Raw genomic sequence first — 20,715 nt, forward strand, 5'->3', positions numbered from 1 at the left:
TAGGAGTGCTAATGTGGTTAGCTAAAATGACGTTACCTGTTAGCCCGCTAAGCTGCAAGTAATGTTACACAACTTGCTAACAGACAATGTACCAACACAAAACTTAAAGCTTGCCAGGAAGAAAAGTCTTATTTAGTCTTATTTAGAATAAGAACTAGTGGTCCACTTGTGCCCTCTTGTGGCCGAAATCAAATCATTTTTTTCACACGTTGTTGGCTCACAAAGAGAAACAAATTTAGATCAGAGTTAGAAACTGGATCTCCAGAGACTAAAATTCTCATTGGCCTGAAAGGCCATAATGTCACAAGAATCAATACACAGACATCATAAATACATAAATACCAAATCAATAGGCTACCATGTTTTAGTATCACTCTATAAGTGTTATTATTCTAACAGAGACAGTGACAGATTTCCAACCAGAATGAGAGCTCATAATCACACAGCTGTATTTGTTGTTACAGCAGGGTCGGAGTGGGGCACTAAAAGCCACCGGGAGAATTCTGACCGGCCCAGCCCACCACCGGCCCTCCACCAGCCCCAGCCTCCCCCCCCGTTTCTCCCACTCGCACTTTCTCTGTCTGTCTGACGTAACTTTAAGGTGATGCCATTAGACGTGGGGCCGCTCATTATATCCCCCTAGATTTCCGAAAATAGACTTGACCTGCAATCCCAGGAGTTTTTGCTCCATTCTATGTTAATTCAAGAACAAGTAAAGAAATGAAACTGCAGTTCGGTTTTTTTAATTATTTATGACCATGAAAGCTTTGTAACGCCTGAATAATTAATTAAATTAAGATAGGCTACACAGAAATGAGTAGATTGATGGGAGAGATCAGAGTGTGCAGGGTAACCATGAATGAGATATACAGTAGAGAGTAAGCAAGTGGTATAAATGTTGGTTGGACGTTTCCTTTATTAAATAGTATAGCCTTGGAGATTCTCGCAGAGGGTAGAGCCTTGAAGAAGAATAATGATGTATAACGCATAGGGCCGGCTTACACACGTGTTGCAGCTGCTCACATTTAATGTGGGCTGGTCCACCTGACCTCGGTGGCCGACCGGCCAACCGGGAAAACTCCAGATCGTCCCGACGGCCACTCCGCCACTGTGTTACAGCATCACATTTCATACAGCTTCTTATTTAAAATGACTGTTTTTGAGTCGCTTTGCTTTTAATTGGAAGCTACAGGATTCACCAGCCAAAAACAGCACTCCACCAATCATCCCTCTACTTCTATGAACTTGGTAACGTGATGGGCAAAGTTTAGAACGGCACAGGGCTGTTTAGTTAAGTCAGTGTCAATGTACAAGTGTTGATTTGATTTAAAATTGTTCTTTAAGTTCTATTGTTATGATGTATGTTCACAGTTAGCTATTGTACAGCCAGCCTATAGTGTCCTTTGTCTTGGGAGGACAGGTCTGCAGCCTCATATAAGCTTCAAATCAACTTTTAAATGCATTTTTGCAACAACAAAAAAGACTGCATAGACACATGGTAGATTTTGGACCACAATCACATTTAAAGGAAATCTTTTAATAGCCAGTATGAACAGGGGGAGCGATTACAGCACTTTCATATAAACACCTGACACTTGACAAGTTGTGGTCCCTTTCTTTAAAATGTACTCTTATATGTAAGAAGAGCAGGCTACATTATAAATGTAGTCAAGTCCCTGCACGACAAGACACACAAGCTCCAGCAGCATCTCTGGTGGTAACTCTTGTCCGTCCCACTGATCTCTCAGCTCTTTCAACTTCTGATCAGTCAAACAGAGGACCTTGGCCACACAGCAAAGCGCTCCTTCCTCCTGCAGGGAGACGGGCAAAGAGTCTGGAAGTCTGGCCTGACCGTTCTCCATTAGACAACTCACCTGGACAACAAAAGAAAACACAGACAGAGAGAGAAATATGTTTCTTAATGTTGTTGTGCTGAGATCAATACAGCAGCATTTAGAGTCAATTTGCGGTTTTGCTAAATTACAACAACTCCATTCCAAATCAACAAGCGCTTGTGATTTGAACCCAATTATCACATTTTATGTTGTGGTAACTGACGTCATTGCAGCACATTCAAAAAGGTTTCAGGCACTTTCAGATGGACGATATACAAATCTCATCCGCCAACAATAATTATGCCACGGATCGAACAATTCCTAAATGTTCCCAAAGGAGATTTGATTCAGTAAGTTTGAAGAATACACTGTAAAATGTACACTTTTAAAAAAAAAAGTGACCTTAACTCATTCCAGCTTACTCTGTTGACTATACTCACTTAAACTTAGTAAAGACAACTATCTACTGAGGTAAGTAATCAAACTCATCAGCTGCAAGTAACCTGTACTTAGAGGTATGAGTGAGCAAGACGCATCTGCATAACCAGCAGAAACTCAGCATCATTCGGCAGCTCTCGTTGAACGCGCATGCGCAGTTGCCCACTGACGAGTGACGACGTGCTTTGAATGAAGCGGTAAACCGTAAACCGTTAACACTGGGACTCTCTAGTCGAAATTATAATGTTTATTTAGTGGCATACTTTTGTTGCTGCTGCGAGTCGGTCCTTTGCAGTCGCGTGAAAGCTAAAGCTAACCAGCCCTTCACGTAACGAATTTTAGGGATAACTGTAGTGGAACTTGTTGTTTCAGCAAACACAGCGTGCTTATTAACAGTTGAAAAAGCAACTGTGCTGATCTTTTAGGGACACTCTTCAACTGGGCAAGCATGTAATTCATTCCTCAGCTCTTAATTAAACAAACAAAAAAAGAGTTTGTCGTTGTCCATGGCCCCTTTCATATTATTCATTGTTTGTCACATCTTCTATTAACTTACAGAATTAGCTTCAGCGTCCTGCTAGTGAAAAGTAATCCTAAGAGGTCCAATATCACTATATCTTAAATATTAATTTGTGATACTTTTCCTTCAGATTCTGGCAGAGTTCTGTCGCTTGACAAGCAAAAAACCACTTGGGTAAAGTTAGAAAGAGATTGGCAGATTCGAACTTCAGTGATCAATAGCTCATAAACGAAACATTATTAAAACATAAAAAATGTCTCTTTCCTATCGTAGTAAGGTAGACTATTGACTACAAACTCATTTTCGCCAAAACGAGTCGTCATCCAGGCTGCAGGAAATATATTACTCTATATGCGCTGCGGTCGGAAAGGCGAGCGCTTAGGGACCGTCTACAAAGTGCAGTACCAAAGCAAAAAATATTCAATATCTTTTATTCACTGTAAACTCACCAAATTCACTACACACACCAACGGTCACCTGATAATCACACTACAACAGTTATTTCATAGAAAATCTTTTTGCATATTTTTGGGGAATTTTATTGTGAAAAATCGTCAATAGCGTTAATATTATACAGTGTAGGATGACCAAAATCATGCTACACAACAAGGGTCACCTAATAATCATACTACAACATTTATTTTAGGAAAATTAGTTTTGATATAATTTTGGGGATTTTTTATTTTCAAAAACTTCAATATCGTCAATATTATACACTATATACTCACCAAAATCATGCTACACAACAAGGGTCACCTGATAATCATACTACAACAGTCATTTCAGAAAAAAAATCTTTTTGCATATTTTTGGGGAATTTTATTGTGAAAAATCGTCAATAGCGTTAATATTATACAGTGTATACTCACCAAAATCATGCTACACAACAATGGTCACCTGATAATCATACTACAACAGTTATTTCAGGAAAAAAGAAAAAGTTTGCATAATTTTATTTTGAAATATCGTCAATAGTGTTAATATTATACAGTGTAGGATGACCAAAATCATGCTACACAACAAGGGTCACCTGATAATTATACTACAACATTTATTTTGGGGAAATTAGTTTTGATATAATTTTGGAGATTTTTTATATTCAAAAATCTTCAATATCGTCAATATTATACAGTGTAGGATGACCTAAATCATGCTACACGACAAGGGTCACCTGATAATCGTACTACAACAGTTATTTCAGAAAAATGTGTTTTTGCATATTTTGGGGGAATTTTATTGTGAAAAATCGTCAATAGCGTTAATATTATACAGTGTAGGATGACCAAAATCATGATACACAACAAGGGTCACCTGATAATCATACTACAACAGTCATTTCAGAAAAAAAAATCTTTTTGCACATTTTTGGGGAATTTTATTGTGAAAAATCGTCAATAGCTTTAATATTATACAGTGTAGGATGACCAAAATCATGATACACAACAAGGATCACCTGATAATCATACTACAACAGTCAATTCAGAAAAAAAATATTTTTGCATATTTTTGGGGAATTTTATTGTGAAAAATCGTCAATAGCGTTAAAATTATACACTGTATACTCACCAAAATCATGCTACACAACAAGGGTCACCTGATAATCATACTACAACAGTCATTTCAGGAAAAAAATGTATTGCATATTTTTGGGTAATTTTATTGTGAAAAATCGTCAATAGCGTTAATATTATACACTGTATACTCACCAAAATCATGCTACACAACAAGGGTCACCCGATAGTCATACTACAACAGTCATTTCAGGAAAAAAATGTATTGCATATTTTTGGGTAATTTTATTGTGAAAAATCGTCAATAGCGTTAATATTATACACTGTTTACTCACCAAAATCATGCTACACGACAAGGGTCACCTGATAATCGTACTACAACAGTTATTTCAGAAAAATTTGTTTTTGCATATTTTTGGGGCATTTCATTGTGAAAAATCGTCAATAGCGTTAATATTATAGTGTAGGATGACCAAAATCATGATACACAACAAGGGTCACCTGATAATCATACTACAACAGTCATTTCAGAAAAAAAATCTTTTTCCATATTTTTGGGGAATTTTATTGTGAAAAATCGTCAATAGCGTTAATATTATACACTGTATACTCACCAAAATCATGCTACATTTGCACAACTGAAACATCTGTACATAGTTTTTTCATTATTTGATAGGTGATGGCAATCTAACCATTTATTAAGCTTTTCAAAGGACTCTGACTCAGGTGTGAGCTCCTTTTACAGTATTGACAGTATTGTCTGAAACAATAAACTTTTTTTTTTCAGAACTGGTTATATATTTGAGCGATTTAAATATTTGCAACATGGGCATTGGTGTTCTCCTTAGGTCTACTATATTTTGTTATTGGTGGATAACATTTGACTTTGAATATAAAAAAATAGCTTGAGGAAAAATTATTAATATATATTCTAACATATGTTCTATATCGTGTCAAGACTATCTCTCCATCCTACATATTCCATATGTGGAGGGGGGGGGGTGTTTAGACGGCTTGTGTGCACAATATCCACTTACTTTGAGTTTGGGAGAGCTGGTCTACGGGCCCCTCTCTGGATTGCTGCGACTGTCTTTGCTACCCGGGCTGGTGAAAGCGTGGCGGCTCGTGACATCGGTTTGCCGGTCACACAAGAGATGTCTGGTATGCTCCGGTGGGGCCGGTACCAGCCCCACAGCCAAGACCACCTCAATTAGGTTCTGCTGCTTCCAGTGATCTACAGGTCCTTTTGGAGGCCAGCCAACGTGTGTGCTCGCTCGGAGGGGCAGTGCAGCAGAGATGAGGCTCGTCTCCAGCAGCACACAGAGTACCTAGGCCTGCACCTCAACAGGAAGAAGAGCAGGCTCCAGCCCTCACAGTCCACGGAGTTCCTAGGCATGTGTTTGGATGCCAGGGCAGGGACTCTTTACTTGACTCCTGTGAGACAGGCCGCCCTCAGGGCTTGCTTGTCCCAGTTCCGGCTTGGGGCCAGGGTGACCTGGAGGCTATGTCTCCGCCTCTTGGGGTTAATGGCAGCCACAGTGCATGTCATACCCCTGGCTCTTCTGAACATGCACCCAGTGCAGCGCTGCCTCCTGGGCCTTGGATTTTGCCCACAGAGGAATCTGCAGGCCAGCGTATTGGTGATGCGCAGACTGTGTGTGGCTCTCCGTTGGTGGCGGCGGCCGACCAACTTGGCACCTGGGACGGTACTGGGGCTTGTGTTGCGTCGCCAGGTGGTGTCATCAGATGCATCCCTGGTAGGCTGGGGGGCTGTCCACGAAGGCAAGGGCATCAGCGGCCTTTGGCACGGACCCTGGTTAGCGTAGCACATAAATGTTTTGGAGCTGCAGGCTATCCATCTGGCTCTTCTGCACTTCCTGCCAGAGCTACAGGACTGCCATGTGCTGGTGAGAACAGACAGTACAGTAGCGGCGGCATATATCAACAGGCAAGGGGGCCTAGGTTCCCCTCGCCTGTGCAGATTGGCTTGGGCAATATGGGAGTGGGCTCATCCCCAGTTCAAGTCCCTGAGGGCCACATACGTGCCGGGTCGGGAGAACCTTGCTGTAGATCGGCTCTCCAGGGGGGGACCCCTCCCCGGAGAGTGGCAGCTGCATCCAGAGGTTGTGAGCGGAATATGGGATCGCTACGGCACAGCCGTGGCAGATCTTTTTGCATCCAGGGAGAACACTCATTGTCCCCTCTTTTTCTCCATGGGGAGGGACAATCCTCCCTTAGGGACGGATTTGATGGCACATCAGTGGCCACTAGGCCTCCTGTATGCCTTCCCTCCCTTCCTCCTCCTGCACCAACTCCTACAGAGAGTCCAGCCTCATCCTGGTGGCCCCCAATTGGCCCCAGATGATTTGGTTTGCCGAGATTCCGCCCCTTCTTCAGGGAAAACCGTGGGAGCTACCCATTCGTCGGGACCTCCTGTCCCAGGCCGATGGAACTCTTTTTCATCCTTTTCCCCAGGGCCTCAGGCTTTGGGCCTGGCCCCTGAGAGGGTCGAATTTCTAGCCTTGGGATTCCCCCAGTCTGTAGTGGGTACTTTGCAGGGGGCCCGGGCTCCCTCGACCAGGGTTGCTTATTCCTATCGTTGGGGGGTGTTTCAATCATGGTGTGCCTCACGACACGTGGATCCCCACTCCTGTATGGCCCCTGGTATCCTTCAGTTCCTTCAAGAGCTGTTAGAGGCAGGCAAGTCTCCCTCGACGTTGAGGGGGACGGTGGCAGCCATAAAGGCGGCCCATGTTGGGCCTCGTAAACTGGCACAGGGTTGTTGTGACCTTATTGCTCAGTTCTTTAGGGGGGCTTGTAGGGTTGCTCCCTCTCCCAGGAGGTCGGGTGTACCCCCATGGGATTTGGAGATGGTTTTGTCAGCCTTGCGGCATGGGCCGTTAGTGCCTCTGGAAACGGTTGAGCTGAAATGGCTTTCGCTCAAGACTACATTCTTGTTGGCTATTGTGTCGACAAAAAGGGTGGGTGAGCTACATGCCCTTTCCGTGCATGAAGAGTGCTGCCGCTTCTTGCCTGGGAATGCTGGAGTGCTGCTGCGCCCTAATCCTGCATTCCATCCTAAGGTCTAGTCTGAGTCCCACGCCAACCAATCTCTTGAGCTGCGCCCTTTCCGCCCTCCTCAGGATGGGGGAACAGTGTATAATATTAACGCTATTGACGATTTTTCACAATAAAATTCCCCAAATGTATGCAAAAACACATTTTTCTGAAATAACTGTTGTAGTATGATTATCATTTGATCCTTGTTGTGTATCATGATTTTGGTCATCCTACACTGTATAATATTAAAGCTATTGACGATTTTTCACAATAAAATTCCCCAAAAATATGCAATTTTTTTTTCTTCTGAAATAACTGTTGTAGTATGATTATCAGGTGACCATTGTTGTATAGCATGATTTTGGTGAGTATACAGTGTATAATATTAACGCTATTGACGATTTTTCACAATAAAATTCCCTAAGAAATGTGAAAACACATTTTTCTGAAATAACTGTTGTAGTACGATTATCAGGTGACCTTTGTTGTGTATCATGATTTTGGTCATCCTACACTGTATAATATTAAAGCTATTGACGATTTTTCACAATAAAAATCCCCCAAAAATATGCAATTTTTTTTCCTCCTGAAATAACTGTTGCAGTATGATTATCAGGTGACCCTTGTTGTATAGCATGATTTTGGTGAGTATTCAGTGTATAATATTAACGCTATTGACGATTTGTCACAATAAAATTCCCCAAATATATGCAAAAATATTTTTTTTTCTGAAATGACTGTTGTAGTATGATTATCAGGTGACCCTTGTTGTGTATTATGATTTTGGTCATCCTACACTGTATAATATTAACGCTATTGACGATTTTTAACAATAAAATTCCCCAAAAATATGCAATTTTTTTTTCTTCTGAAATAACTGTTGTAGTGCGATTATCAGGTGACCATTGTTGTGTAGCATGATTTTGGTGAGTATTCAGTTTATAATATTAACGCTATTGACGATTTTTCACAATAAAATTCCCCAAAAATATGCAAAAAGATTTTTTTTTTTCTGAAATGACTGTTGTAGTATGATTATCAGGTGACCCTTGTTGTGTAGCATGATTTTGGTGAGTATTCAGTGTATAATATTAACGCTATTGACGATTTTTCAAAATAAAATTCCCCAAATATATGCAAAAACACATTTTTCTGAATTAACTGTTGTAGTACGATTATCAGGTGACCATTGTTGTGTAGCATGATTTTGGTGAATATACAGTGTATAATATTAACGCTATTGACGATTTTTCACAATAAAATTCCCCAAAAATATGCAAAAAGATTTTTTTTTTCTGAAATGACTGTTGTAGTATGATTATCAGGTGACCCTTGTTGTGTATCATGATTTTGGTCATCCTACACTGTATAATATTAAAGCTATTGATGATTTTTCACAATAAAATTCCCCAAAAATATGCATTTTTTTTTTCTTCTGAAATAACTGTTGTAGTACGATTATCAGGTGAACATTGTTGTGTAGCATGATTTTGGTGAGTATACAGTGTATAATATTAACGCTAATGACGATTTTTCACAATAAAATTCCCCAAAAATATGCAAAAACACATTTTTCTGAAATAACTGTTGTAGTACGATTATAAGGTGACCTTTGTTGTGTATCATGATTTTGGTCATCATACACTGTATAATATTAACGCTATTGATGATTTTTCACAATAAAATTCCCCAAAAATATGCAATTTTTTTCCCTCCTGAAATAACTTTTGTAGTATGATTATCAGGTGACCCTTGTTGTATAGCATGATTTTGGTGAGTATTCAGTTTATAATATTAACGCTATTGACGATTTGTCACAATAAAATTCCCCAAAAATATGCAAAAATATTTTTTTTTCTGAAATGACTGTTGTAGTATGATTATCAGGTGACCCTTGTTGTGTATCATGATTTTGGTCATCCTACACTGTATAATATTAAAGCTATTTACGATTTTTCACAATAAAATTCCCCAAAAATATGCAAAAATATTTTTTTTCTGAAATAGCTGTTGTAGTATGATTATCAGGTGACCCTTGTTGTGTGGAGTGAATATAGTGAAGACTACTATGTATAATATTGATGCTATTGAAGGGAAATCAATGGAACGACAGCAAATGACAGTGATGATATTGAAGTAATATACACAAGCACATTTTGTAACAATAACTGTTGTAGTGTGATTATCAGGTGACCGTTGGTGTGTGGAGTGAATTTGGTGAGACTACAGTGAATAAAAGTGGAGATATTGAATATTTTTCGTTTTGGAAAAGAGGCGCTTGCCTCTCCGACCGCAGCGCATAGAGAGCAATATATTTCCTGCAGCCTGGAGGACGACTCGTTTTGGCGAAAATGAGTTTGTAGTCAAAAGTCTACCTTACCACGATAGGAAAGAGACATTTTTTATGTTTTAACAATGTTTCGTTTGTGAGCTATTGATCGCTGAAGTTCGAATCTGCCAATCTCTTTCTAACTTTACCCAAGTCAAAAAACCCTGAATACAGAATTCTTCAAAGAACTTGACAAATACACCCCTCGCGATGTGTGATGTGTGTTTGACATGATTTTTCAGAATACAGATATTACTGCGAAGCCAACGGCAGTCCTCTGTGGCCTTCCTGTGATCCTTGGAGATGAGAACACAGACTTCTTCAAGACATGCTTTGTAAGTCGTCTTTATTAAAAAATTTAAATTCCACACCACAGGATGTCCACTCTATTTAATTCTGCTCTGTTACTTTGATAGCTTTAGTTTTAGTTACTGTTCTTCCACTCAGCCTGAATCAGTGCTGCTGTAATTCTTACGTGATGCACTGATGACCTACCCCAATCAGAACACTTTTAATGGTATCTGCTTTCAAAAGGATTCAGTCGCAGTTCTCTAGCGTCACCCCATGTGAAACCAAAATGTCGTCAAGAACAAAAAAAGTACAATGAATTTCACTTAGCTGATTTTAAGTAGAGGGGTTCTACTGATATCTCTTATGACCGTATGAGTTTCACATTCCTGTACTACATTGGAAGTTTACTCATCAGCCTCCTGTGGTAGTAGAGAGTACATTGCCCAGAAGCTGCAGTGATGAAGAAGTGTTAAGTTGTATTTTTAGTGGCTGTCTTGTGTTTTCTGCCATAGAAATTCAAGGTGACATCTGATATGTAATTTTGGTGTTATTGCTGCTATTGTTGTTAGGACTGCGAAGACCCAGACATGTCTCACACCCCCATTGGGATCCTGACCATCATTCCTGAGGACAGACAGGCCTCCCCTGACTCACTGCAACTTGAGTCTTCAGGTACTGCAATCATTTTGGAAGGAAGAATTGTCATGGATGACCTTGGAAATCTTCCACATGCCATGTGCTTGCTCTTTGGACTTACTTATGCTCTGAATTTGGAGTACCCTCAACAACTGAAGTACACCTTTGACTTCATCCAAAGGGTGCTTCTCTCACTTGGACATAAATCCCTAAAACCAAAAATACAATCACTCAAAAATCTTCTGATGCAATGAGTGAATGTGTTCATGATGTGAATGTGACATGACATTATTGGTCACATTGATACCTTTACCCTTATTGGAAAAGTGATATTTATTTCTTGTTTGATCCTTTTTTATGGGAGGGAGCCTCATTGCACTTTCAGACTACTATATGGTTTTATGTTCATGAGGAGAAACATAAACACCTACTTTCCATTTAGCTTTTCTTTTTCCTTTTGTGTTAATGCTGACATGATTGTGGTGATATTGATTACCAGCATCAGGCTCTTTAGCCAGTTATCTCAAACTTAATATCTGTTGAAAGATATATCTGTTCACTTAATATCTGTTGAAAGTCAATCTCTAGTGCAGTTCTAAATTCATCCACTAAGAATTTAAATCAGAACGCTTTGAGCAGGTTTCAGCGGAAGCTGTCTTAAACATCAGGATTACAGTTGCACATTCAGTTGAAATAGTGATCTCATTTTGCAGTCATGCAATGACAATTGAGTTGTCATTGCATGACTGAATATTTTGGCTGCAATAATCACAAAAACAGCCAGTGATATTCTGCAGGGATTGGCATGTAAATGTTGGTGAAGGAAACAAACCAGCTGCTGGAGAACTCTCAGTGTTTCAGGACTGCAGGCAGTCAGAAGAGCAGCAGCACCGTCTGGTAGACCTGAAGAGAATAAATAAACAGAACAGAAACATCTTTATTTAATTCATCATGTGCTGTAGATTCTGTCAAATCAGTGTGCAGCGTGAGTCTGTCCTTACTGTCCATGGCTGTGACCAGCAGATGAACAGCATCCCTCTGTTTGGAGGAGGCTTCACGAAGAAGAGCCATGAATGAAGAGACACTCTGAGACTGTGGACATTCAGTCATTTCTTTATCCAACTGAAGAGAGGAAACAGAGGAGGAGATGTGTCAGCTGACAGGCTGCTGCTTTCTCCCTGAACTACAACTTTGTGTCTCCAGTTAGTGATAAAGTCAGAACTTAAATGACAGGTTCAGGTTGTTTCAAGTCTTCGTACAGTACTTATGTGTTTATATGTGCTATTTATTAAATTTTTAATAAGATTACAAACATACATTATATGTCCAGTAAGTGATAAAAGTGAAGACTTTAAATGTTCCCCTCAGACACCTCTGGATGACCACACAGAGCTTCACACAGGTTTTCACCCTGACTATGGTTGTGGACATGAGTCTTACTGTTTCCTCCAGCAGTGTGAGAGCATCTCTGTCACGCACGAGCTCACTGAGCGCTTTCAGCAGATTACGACGGCTCGACTGAGGAAGTGTTTCCAGCGGTTTCAGAAGACATGCCTTTTCTGATATTTCTGCAAGAAGCACACCAGCACCTTCCATTTTAATCCGCTGAGTAAAGTAGTGAAGAATTAAACACAACATAACAAAGGTCGATATAATGATGCTAAATGTGCATCTGATTTCACTGCCTGTCAAGAAAAATAAGAGATATTTTTACATGGTGGTTAACATCAAAAACAAAGAGCCATCTTCTGCCCTGCCTGTATACTTCTAGACTACTTTTAATACGTATTGCTGTTCCCTTTAATTAGCGTTGTTGTGTAACTATTTTCTAGTATTTTCACCATGGACAGTTTATGGTGGCTGGTCAGACTTCAATAGTAGCAGTTTTCATCGATTCTGGAGTGGATGCCAACTTCATGGACAATACCTTGGCAGCACAGCTGGGGATTGGAAAATGAGCCCCTACCCAAGCCTGTCCCAGCCAGCACTCTCAACGTCCGCCTGCTCTGCACTGTCACCCACCGCACAGCCCCGCTGTCCTGGGTATGTCAGGTAACCACATGTCTCCGATCTGCCTTGCCTGTGACTGATTGTAACCTCCCGTCATCTGAGTTCCCAGATCTGTCAGGAGTGCCTTCCAAGTACATGGACCTCAAAGAGGTGTTTAATAAGGCTCAGGACTCCTCATTACCCCCTCATCGTCCCTATGACTGTGCCATTGACTTACTGCCTGGTATATCTCCCCCTATGGGGTGCATTTTTTCGTTGTCTGCTCCAGAAACCATTACCATGGAGAAGTACATTAATGACTTATTAGCAGCAGGCCTCATCTGCCCTTCTTCATCTCCTGCTGGGATGCCAGATTATTCTTTGTGGATAAAAAGGACAAGGCACTGCGCCCCTGCATTGATTATTGAGGCCTAAATGACATTACGGTGAAGAACAGGTACCCTCTTCCACTCATCTCCTCTGCTTTCGAACTGTTACAAGGTAACGCTGTGTTTTCCAAACTCTACTGTAGGAATGCATAGCATCTGGTGCAAATTCAGGAGGGGGATGAGTGGAAAACTGCTTTCAACACACTCCGGGGTCATTACTAATATCAGGTCATGCCTTTCGGACTCACTAATGCCCCCTGCAGTTTTCCAGGCACTGGTTAATGATGTGCTCAGGGACATGCTCAATACCTTTGTCTTTGTTTATTTGGTGACTTTCTGATCTTCTCAAAATCCAGACAGGAGCATGTCCAGCATGTGTGGCGTGTTCTCTGGAGGCTCCTGGAGAATAAACTATATGTGAAGGCCGAAAAGTGCTTGTTTCATGTTTCCGAAGTGTCTTTCCTGGGCTTCATCGTCTAGGAGGGAAGCATCCGGATGGATCCAGCCAAAAGCCCAATTTCCACTGGGTCCGTCAGCGGCACGTTACAGCTGCTACAGTAACACTATAATCAATGATAGTATTTCCACAGGGAGCGTGTCAGCAACGTCTCTCCGCGCCGCAGCGCTATCAATCCGCAGCATTTCTATTTTTCACGGACACGTTTCTAACTCGCGACAAGCTCAACAGAGCAGATTGCACCAGACAGGAGGTCAGACACAGAATCGGCATAATAAAACTTCTGTCCCCTTTCAAAATAAAACACAATGCGCAGATCACAACCTCACATCCACAATACGTCATAACCGGTGGCCCCAGGTCAGCAGTCAATCGATCAAAAGGGTCTCGTTTCACGTCCGAGAAGCAAAGAAACCAGTTGTTTCTTGTTGTTGACTTTATACACCCAGTTCGCGGGATCTCGCGGGATCTCGCGGTCTCGCGATTATCGCGGGATCTCGCGGGAATACTGCTGGCTCGCAAAGGCACCGCTCCGCTGCTGTAACGCTCCCGGTGTGAGTTGACGCTGGGAAGAGGACGGAGCTAAACTGTGGCGCAGCTGTAAGGTGCCGCTGACGGACCCGGTGGAAATCCAGGGAAAGTCAGCGCTGTCCTGGATTGGCATACTCCCTCCTCCCACAAGGAGCTGCAGCGCTTCTCGGGCTTCGCCAGTTTCTATAGGCGGTTCATCAGGAACTACAGCACTGTGGCAGGACCCCTCATGGCTCTAACATCAGTCAACTCCCCTTCTGTGTGGTCCCCCGAGGCAGAGAGGTCGTTTGGTGAGCTAAAACATTTGTTCACATCTGCTTCTATACTCACTTTCCTTGACCCCTCACTTCAGTTTGTTGTAGAAGTGGATGCTTCTGATTGTAGAGTAGGGGCTTTCCTCTCTCAGCAGTCCCCCAAAGACCAAAAACTTCACCCTTGTGCCTTTTTCTCCTGCCCAGGATCCAAGAATACCAAACCGGATGCCCTCTCACAACAGTTCCAGGCTGAGAGCTCCCAGATCAAACCTGAGGGTATCCTCCATTCTGCCTGCGTGGTTGGTGCCATCACCTGGCCTTTGGAAGTCAAGGCTTATACTCAGTTCCCTGATCCTAGTGTGTGCCCTGATAACTATCTCCTTGTCCCAGACTACCTTAGGTCCAAGGTTCTTCAATGGGAACGTTCCTCATGCCTAACCTGTCACCCTGGGGTCATGCAGACCCTGGGGCTCCGCAAACAGCGGTTCTGGTGGGCCACAATGGAGAATGATACCAGGGAGTTTGTCACGGCCTATCAGGTTTGCTCCCAAAATGAAAGCCTCCACCAAGCTCCAGCTGGTCTGCTTCAACCGCTGGAGCTTGGACTTTGTCACCGGACTTCCTCACTCAGATGGTAACACAGTAATACTCACTGTAGTAGACCGTTTCTCCAAAGCTGCACACTATATACCATTACCCAAGTTACCGTCTGCTAAACAAACTGCCAAACTCATGTTACGACATGTATTTCATCTCCTTGGCACCTCAGTCAGCCTATCCTCGGGCCTCCACCCACAGTCCAACTGCCAAACCAAGAGACTGAATCAGGAGATGGAGACGGCTCTGCGATGCCTGTCATCCCGCAACCTCCTTCCTGGTCCAAACAACTGTTGTGGGTGGAATATGCCCACAACACACTCCCAAGCTTAGCTAATGGACTCTCCCCCTTCCAATGCTCCCAGGGGTATCAACCACCACTCTTCCCAGTGCAGGAGTGGGAGGCCAGGGTTCCATCAGTTCAGGTCTTCCTTCGCAGATGCCGCCACACGTGGCTTCAGGCGCGCTCCACACTGCTTCGCACTTGTGACCGCTATCGGAGGGACGCCAATCAACATCGCACCCCTGCCCCTCACTACACCCCTGATCAGAAAGATTTTTCTGCACCATTACAGGCAGGCCACCTCTGATTTAGACAAACTATGATTTTCATGTTATCACGTGAAACTTATCATGTGATAACGTGATACTGATCCTCTTTTTTTATTTTTGTGGTGTGCCAGCAATATGCCTCCATAAGTTACAATTATAATTCATGATAATTATGAGATACATAAGTTGTCATTATGAAAGAAGGCCTCCAATTTATTTGTCCTTAGTGAACTCAATGTGCTTCTATAAATTTCTACATTGCACTGATGATAATAATAACAGTAATATTCCAACATTCAATTTTGCAATCACAATAATTAAGACAAATTCCTGACGCCGTAACCTACAGCATGGCAGTGTGCAGAAACTGATTAGATATGACTCTACATTGGTAGTAGCTTTTTAAAAAAGATTTAGCACAAAAAGGCACATAAACCGATCCTTTTGTTGAGGTAGAAGTCTCAGAAACTCAAACCAACCTTCCATAAGGTCTTCCAGCGTCTTACAGGAGTCGTCTCCATCTCCGTCGAAGCTAATGTTTCCTCCTGCGGAGGTTTCCATGGTGTCAATTTATTAGTTATTGGATATAACATGGAGTCAACAACAGTGGCATCATTGTGACATTGAAGACAGAGATAAGCAGTAAACAATAAAAAATCAGTTTAAAAGTTGAAAGAAAACAAAAAACAAACCTTCCGTGATTCGTGGAGGAATTCCTGAATAAAGGTGAAGCAGAAGTTATGAAGTTATTGATTCGTCTCAGCTTGCTGTTATATTAACCTGTGATGTCAATCTGGATTTAAACACTAGACGTATAAACACATAAAAAACAAAAGCATGCAGCGTACTCAGAGATTTGTCCATCAAATGCTCATTTATACAGTTAATTCCTTTATATTTAACATTGGAGACATCAGACATGATTTATGCAGGTGAGTAGAGACACAGTTACAGAAACAGAGTGATGTCTCACCCAGAGTCCCGCCCTCTGTGTTGATCTCTATCAGGCCGTAAGCAAAGGTGGTGTCTTTGGGAACAGTGAAGCTCGTCTCCTCCTTCGTGTTGCTCTGATGGAACAAACACAGGAGGATCACAGAGAGACATTTACACTCACACATTTCATGTGTCTCACATCAGGATAAAATCAACATGAGATTTAAAGGATAAAGGGCCATCCACACTAAGAGTGATAACTATAATGATAATGATGTGAGCATCCACTAACACTAGAGTTAGGGTTAGTTTTCTTTTTCTTTTCCTCTGTCAAAAATCTGTCCATATTCTACTCTACATGTTTTTCTTCCTGAACTTGACAGGTGTGACCCCGATCATCAGCTGGTTAGAGGTTAGAGGAAGAAAAAAACACAAATACTCACCGACAGCAACATCTTGAATATGTTACTCAACATCGCCCAAAATGAACCGCACTTTCCAGCTTTGACATTAAATGTGACAGGAGTGGTGTTGTAGACCGTCTGGTAAACACAAGCCAGCTTAGCTTTCTTTAGTTTGAGGTCAGTCAGCAACTTCATCTTTATCTTCCTGTAAAGACAGTCAGAGAACACAGACGAAGAGGAAGTTTGAGGATATTAAATGTAATGTGAGAATATGGAATGAAACATATATGAAACCACACTGACTCTATCTTTTGTTTCTGACAGGTAACAGGTAGCTGGAGTGTAGTCAGTAAATATTTTCAGCATTTACTGTGTAATATTATTTTACAACAGAAAATAGATATAATAGTTATTATTTTATCGTCATAACGGACAAATGTTTAATTGAAGTATGTAGTTGCAGAATGTTTCCTACAATAAATATATGCTTGTGAAAATATGTAGAGATGTGATTAATGTAAATAAAAAGTGCCGACTAGAACCTGACTCATAAATATCTCAGTCGATATTGGCCTGTCAACCATTTTTCTAAAAGTTTTTTAAGGCAGCCTTTATTATATATCTTTGTTACAAGTGTTTGATAACCAAATTTGAGGGATCATTGCAAAAAATGTGTTTATGTACAGTACATATTCTGTGTATATATGAGATTATGAGATTATATTGGAATTCTTTTACTCCCTAATATCTTTTTCAGCATCAGCCACAAATCCAACATTGATCACTCTGAGACAAACAGAAACATACTTGTCTTCCATTCTCTCCAATTGATTGGTGTCCACTGTCTTTTTCTTCAGAGTGAAGGATGACGCTCCGTCCACAGTGTCCATCGATGCAGTCACTTTCAGACTGCTTTGAGTTGCATCAGCTCCTGCTGCTACAGAGCCTCGACCACCTTTGTCTCTCTGGATCTTAAAATCCTCCACCAGAACCTCCTCTGTGAAATCTGCAGGGACATTGTACTTCAGTATTTCTGAACTTTTTCTGTGCATGCATGTTTATGTCATTCACACTATAGTATATTCACTCAAATATTGTATTGATGTACACTTTGAGATATTTTTACGTTGAGTATTTCCATTTTATGCTACTTAATACACACATATTACATGATGGCTATAGTTAGAAGTAAGACTTTATAGTAAAAAAACATGATGATCCTATTCAATACAAATAATACGTTTGTCCTTTTACTCTAACACTTTAACTACATGAAGCTGATGATGCTTTAATTTTAAGTGCAAGACTTTGAAATGTAATTAAGTAATTTTATACTGTGTTTTTGGTATCTTTACTGCTCTTCACATGTAGTTTTATGTCAGAAAACACACCTGGGTTAAAGTCCGGTTCCTCCAGCAGGTGGAGCAGTGTTTTATTGATGATCCCGTACCTGGGGATACCGAAGAAGTTCCTTCTGACTCTCACTAAAGTCAGCATCTCAATCTTCTGGTTGACATTTCCATTGTAGTTAAGATCCTTCTCAGCACCCAGATGCTTCACAACTGTTTTGGATATATCTCCAAACATCTTTGTGGACACAAAATCACAACAAGTCTCTGTTACTACTTGTCAAACAGAAACTGGCAAGTAGGAAACTGTTTAAAAACCAAAGTTTCAGATTTGAACTCTTAAAAAAAGACAAAAATCCAGGCAAGCAAAGCAGAAAGATCACTGCATGAACAGAAGAAAATCTACACCGAGAGTCTTTACTGTGTTTCCTGTTAAGTTGAGCCGCACACACACACACAGCTGCTTTCTGAGTTGGAGTTTGACTGAGGGCGGGGCTCTGACAAGGAAAAATACACACACACACACACACACACACACACACACACACACACACACACACACACACACACACACACACACACACAGTCAAAGCGTTAGAAACAGGAAACTCAGGAACTTATTCTTCTGTTTTTTGTGAATGTGTCTGCACCCAAAGTGTGTGAAGGAGAGATATCGCAGGTCCTTCCTCCCTGCAACTGTCAGATTGTACAATCAGGACTGCTCCCAGTAAACCACACAGACCTATGACCTGGACATTTTCACAACTTCAGTTCAACTGTGCTATATATATACTGCATATATTTCTTAATCTTATTGGAGAAAGATGATATTTATTTTAGTATGAATATGAATGAATGACTGTGCTTCAGTCAAAAAGGCCTATATTGCCATCTAGTGGCCGTTTTAAAAAAACGCACCAACATTTTGTCTCATGATTCTTTGCTCTTTGATGTTTTTCTTATATAATTATCATTATTTTAAACAAAGTGGCTCCATGATTTCCTTCACATAAATTATACTGGACTATAACTTATAATAATGATTAATAAGGTAAAAAAGGTTAATTACAAAGTAATTTCATAGAATACACCCTGTAAAACACATGTAGTACATATATGTAAAGTGTTTTGTTTTTTTAAATGAATAACTGAATTTTGGAAACTTTCTCTGGACAAAAAAACAATAACTGTGAATTAACAGAATTTATTCAACTTGTTTTCTACTTATTTTTTAGTCTTTATTTTACTGGGACAATATTTATGTAAATGGTCAGCAAAAATGTTTCAAAAATAAACTAAAAACATCAAAAAAGATATTGAAAAAAAGTCAAAAGGACAATTTAGACCTTAAAATTAATGTATGAATGTTTATGTAAACATGAATAAGAATAAGTGTTGCAGAATGTATTTTAAAGAATGAAAAGTAAAAATATTCATCAGACAAAGTGGCTTTCTAATATTGATTATATATTATTGGAATATTAATAGTGATTCATTGTAGCCTTTAATGTGGTGAATGCAGAGATTAAAGATGTATACTGTTGCATAGTCAAAATTAATATTTCATAAACTGATCATATGTGTGATGTTTAAAATGTCGATCTGAAAATCTGTGAAATAAATGTAGTGGGGCAAAAAAATAAAATAACAGTCAAATCTAAAGTACTAAAAGCAAAAGTACTAGCTAGCGACTGTTTAATAAAACTGTTTTTTTTTGTTTTGTTTTTTTAAAGTGATGTTACAATCTTTGTCTTTGTGTATAAAGCTCCACAGTATCAGAGCTGAACGACTCTCATGCAGCTCTGATTTAATGTGACTCCCAGTGAAGATTTTGCTTCACTCTCAATAGTGCTTTAAAAGAGCTCAATCGTAAGCACAGGAGAAGTGTTTTTAACCTGGATTTTAAAATGTTCACAGTTGGGGCTGATTTGAGTTCTGCTGGTAGTTTGTTCCAGTTGTTGATGAATAATAATACATTCATTTCAGCATTAGAATAATTAGAATATGTACTTTGGACTATGCTTTTGTTGCTTATCATGCTTTTTGTTTGTGATTCTGACTTTGGGTGCTTAGCCAAGATAGTGTTTACCACTGGCCAATTGGTTAATGAATGAGACCAAAGATGTGATGCTGGGTCTCACCAGATGCCCACATGTCTCAAGACTCTAACAGAGGAAGTCCTCAAGAAACTCAACTTCCCACAGTCCTTTGTTCTTTACACTGCATCACTTCCCTGTGTCACAATTACCAGAGCTGCTAAATGGCGTCTGTCACTCGACTGTAACTATAGGTTATTTTTAGCAAATCAATTTATGACCAAGTGTCCTTTGTCTTGAAATGACAGGCCTGCAGCCTCATGTAAGCTTCAAATCAACTTTTAAATGCATTTTTGCAACAAAAAAAAAGGACTGCATACTGTAGATTTTGGACCCAGGCACATTTGAAGGGTTTTTTTTAATAGCCAGTATGAACAGGGGGAGTGATTACAGCACTTTCATATAAACACCTGAAGGACACTTGACAAGTTGTGGTCCTTTTCTTTAAAATGGACTCTTACATGTAAGAAGAGCAGGGTACATTATAAATGTAGTTAAGGCTGCATCAGGCTGAGTCCCTGCACGACGAGACACAGAAGCTCCA

At 40.5% G+C, this 20,715-nt stretch overlaps 1 protein-coding gene across 1 annotated transcript; it reads right to left on the reverse strand.

The window, feature by feature from the left end:
* Positions 1-1,499: 1,499 nt before the first annotated feature.
* On the reverse strand, positions 1,500-18,539 carry LOC133995635 (uncharacterized). Its single transcript, XM_062435112.1, has 10 exons — positions 18,118-18,539; positions 17,534-17,732; positions 16,766-16,931; positions 16,363-16,456; positions 16,082-16,105; positions 15,869-15,934; positions 12,061-12,188; positions 11,622-11,742; positions 11,453-11,523; positions 1,500-1,874 (listed from the first exon to the last, which is right to left on the reverse strand). The coding sequence occupies exons 1-10, from the start codon at positions 18,311-18,313 to the stop codon at positions 1,632-1,634; spliced, it is 1,308 nt and encodes a 435-aa protein (XP_062291096.1). The 5' UTR covers positions 18,314-18,539; the 3' UTR covers positions 1,500-1,631.
* Between the last annotated feature and the right edge of the window lie 2,176 nt (positions 18,540-20,715).

This window comes from Scomber scombrus, chromosome 15 (genome assembly GCF_963691925.1).
Source record: "Scomber scombrus chromosome 15, fScoSco1.1, whole genome shotgun sequence".
NCBI lineage: Eukaryota > Metazoa > Chordata > Actinopteri > Scombriformes > Scombridae > Scomber > Scomber scombrus.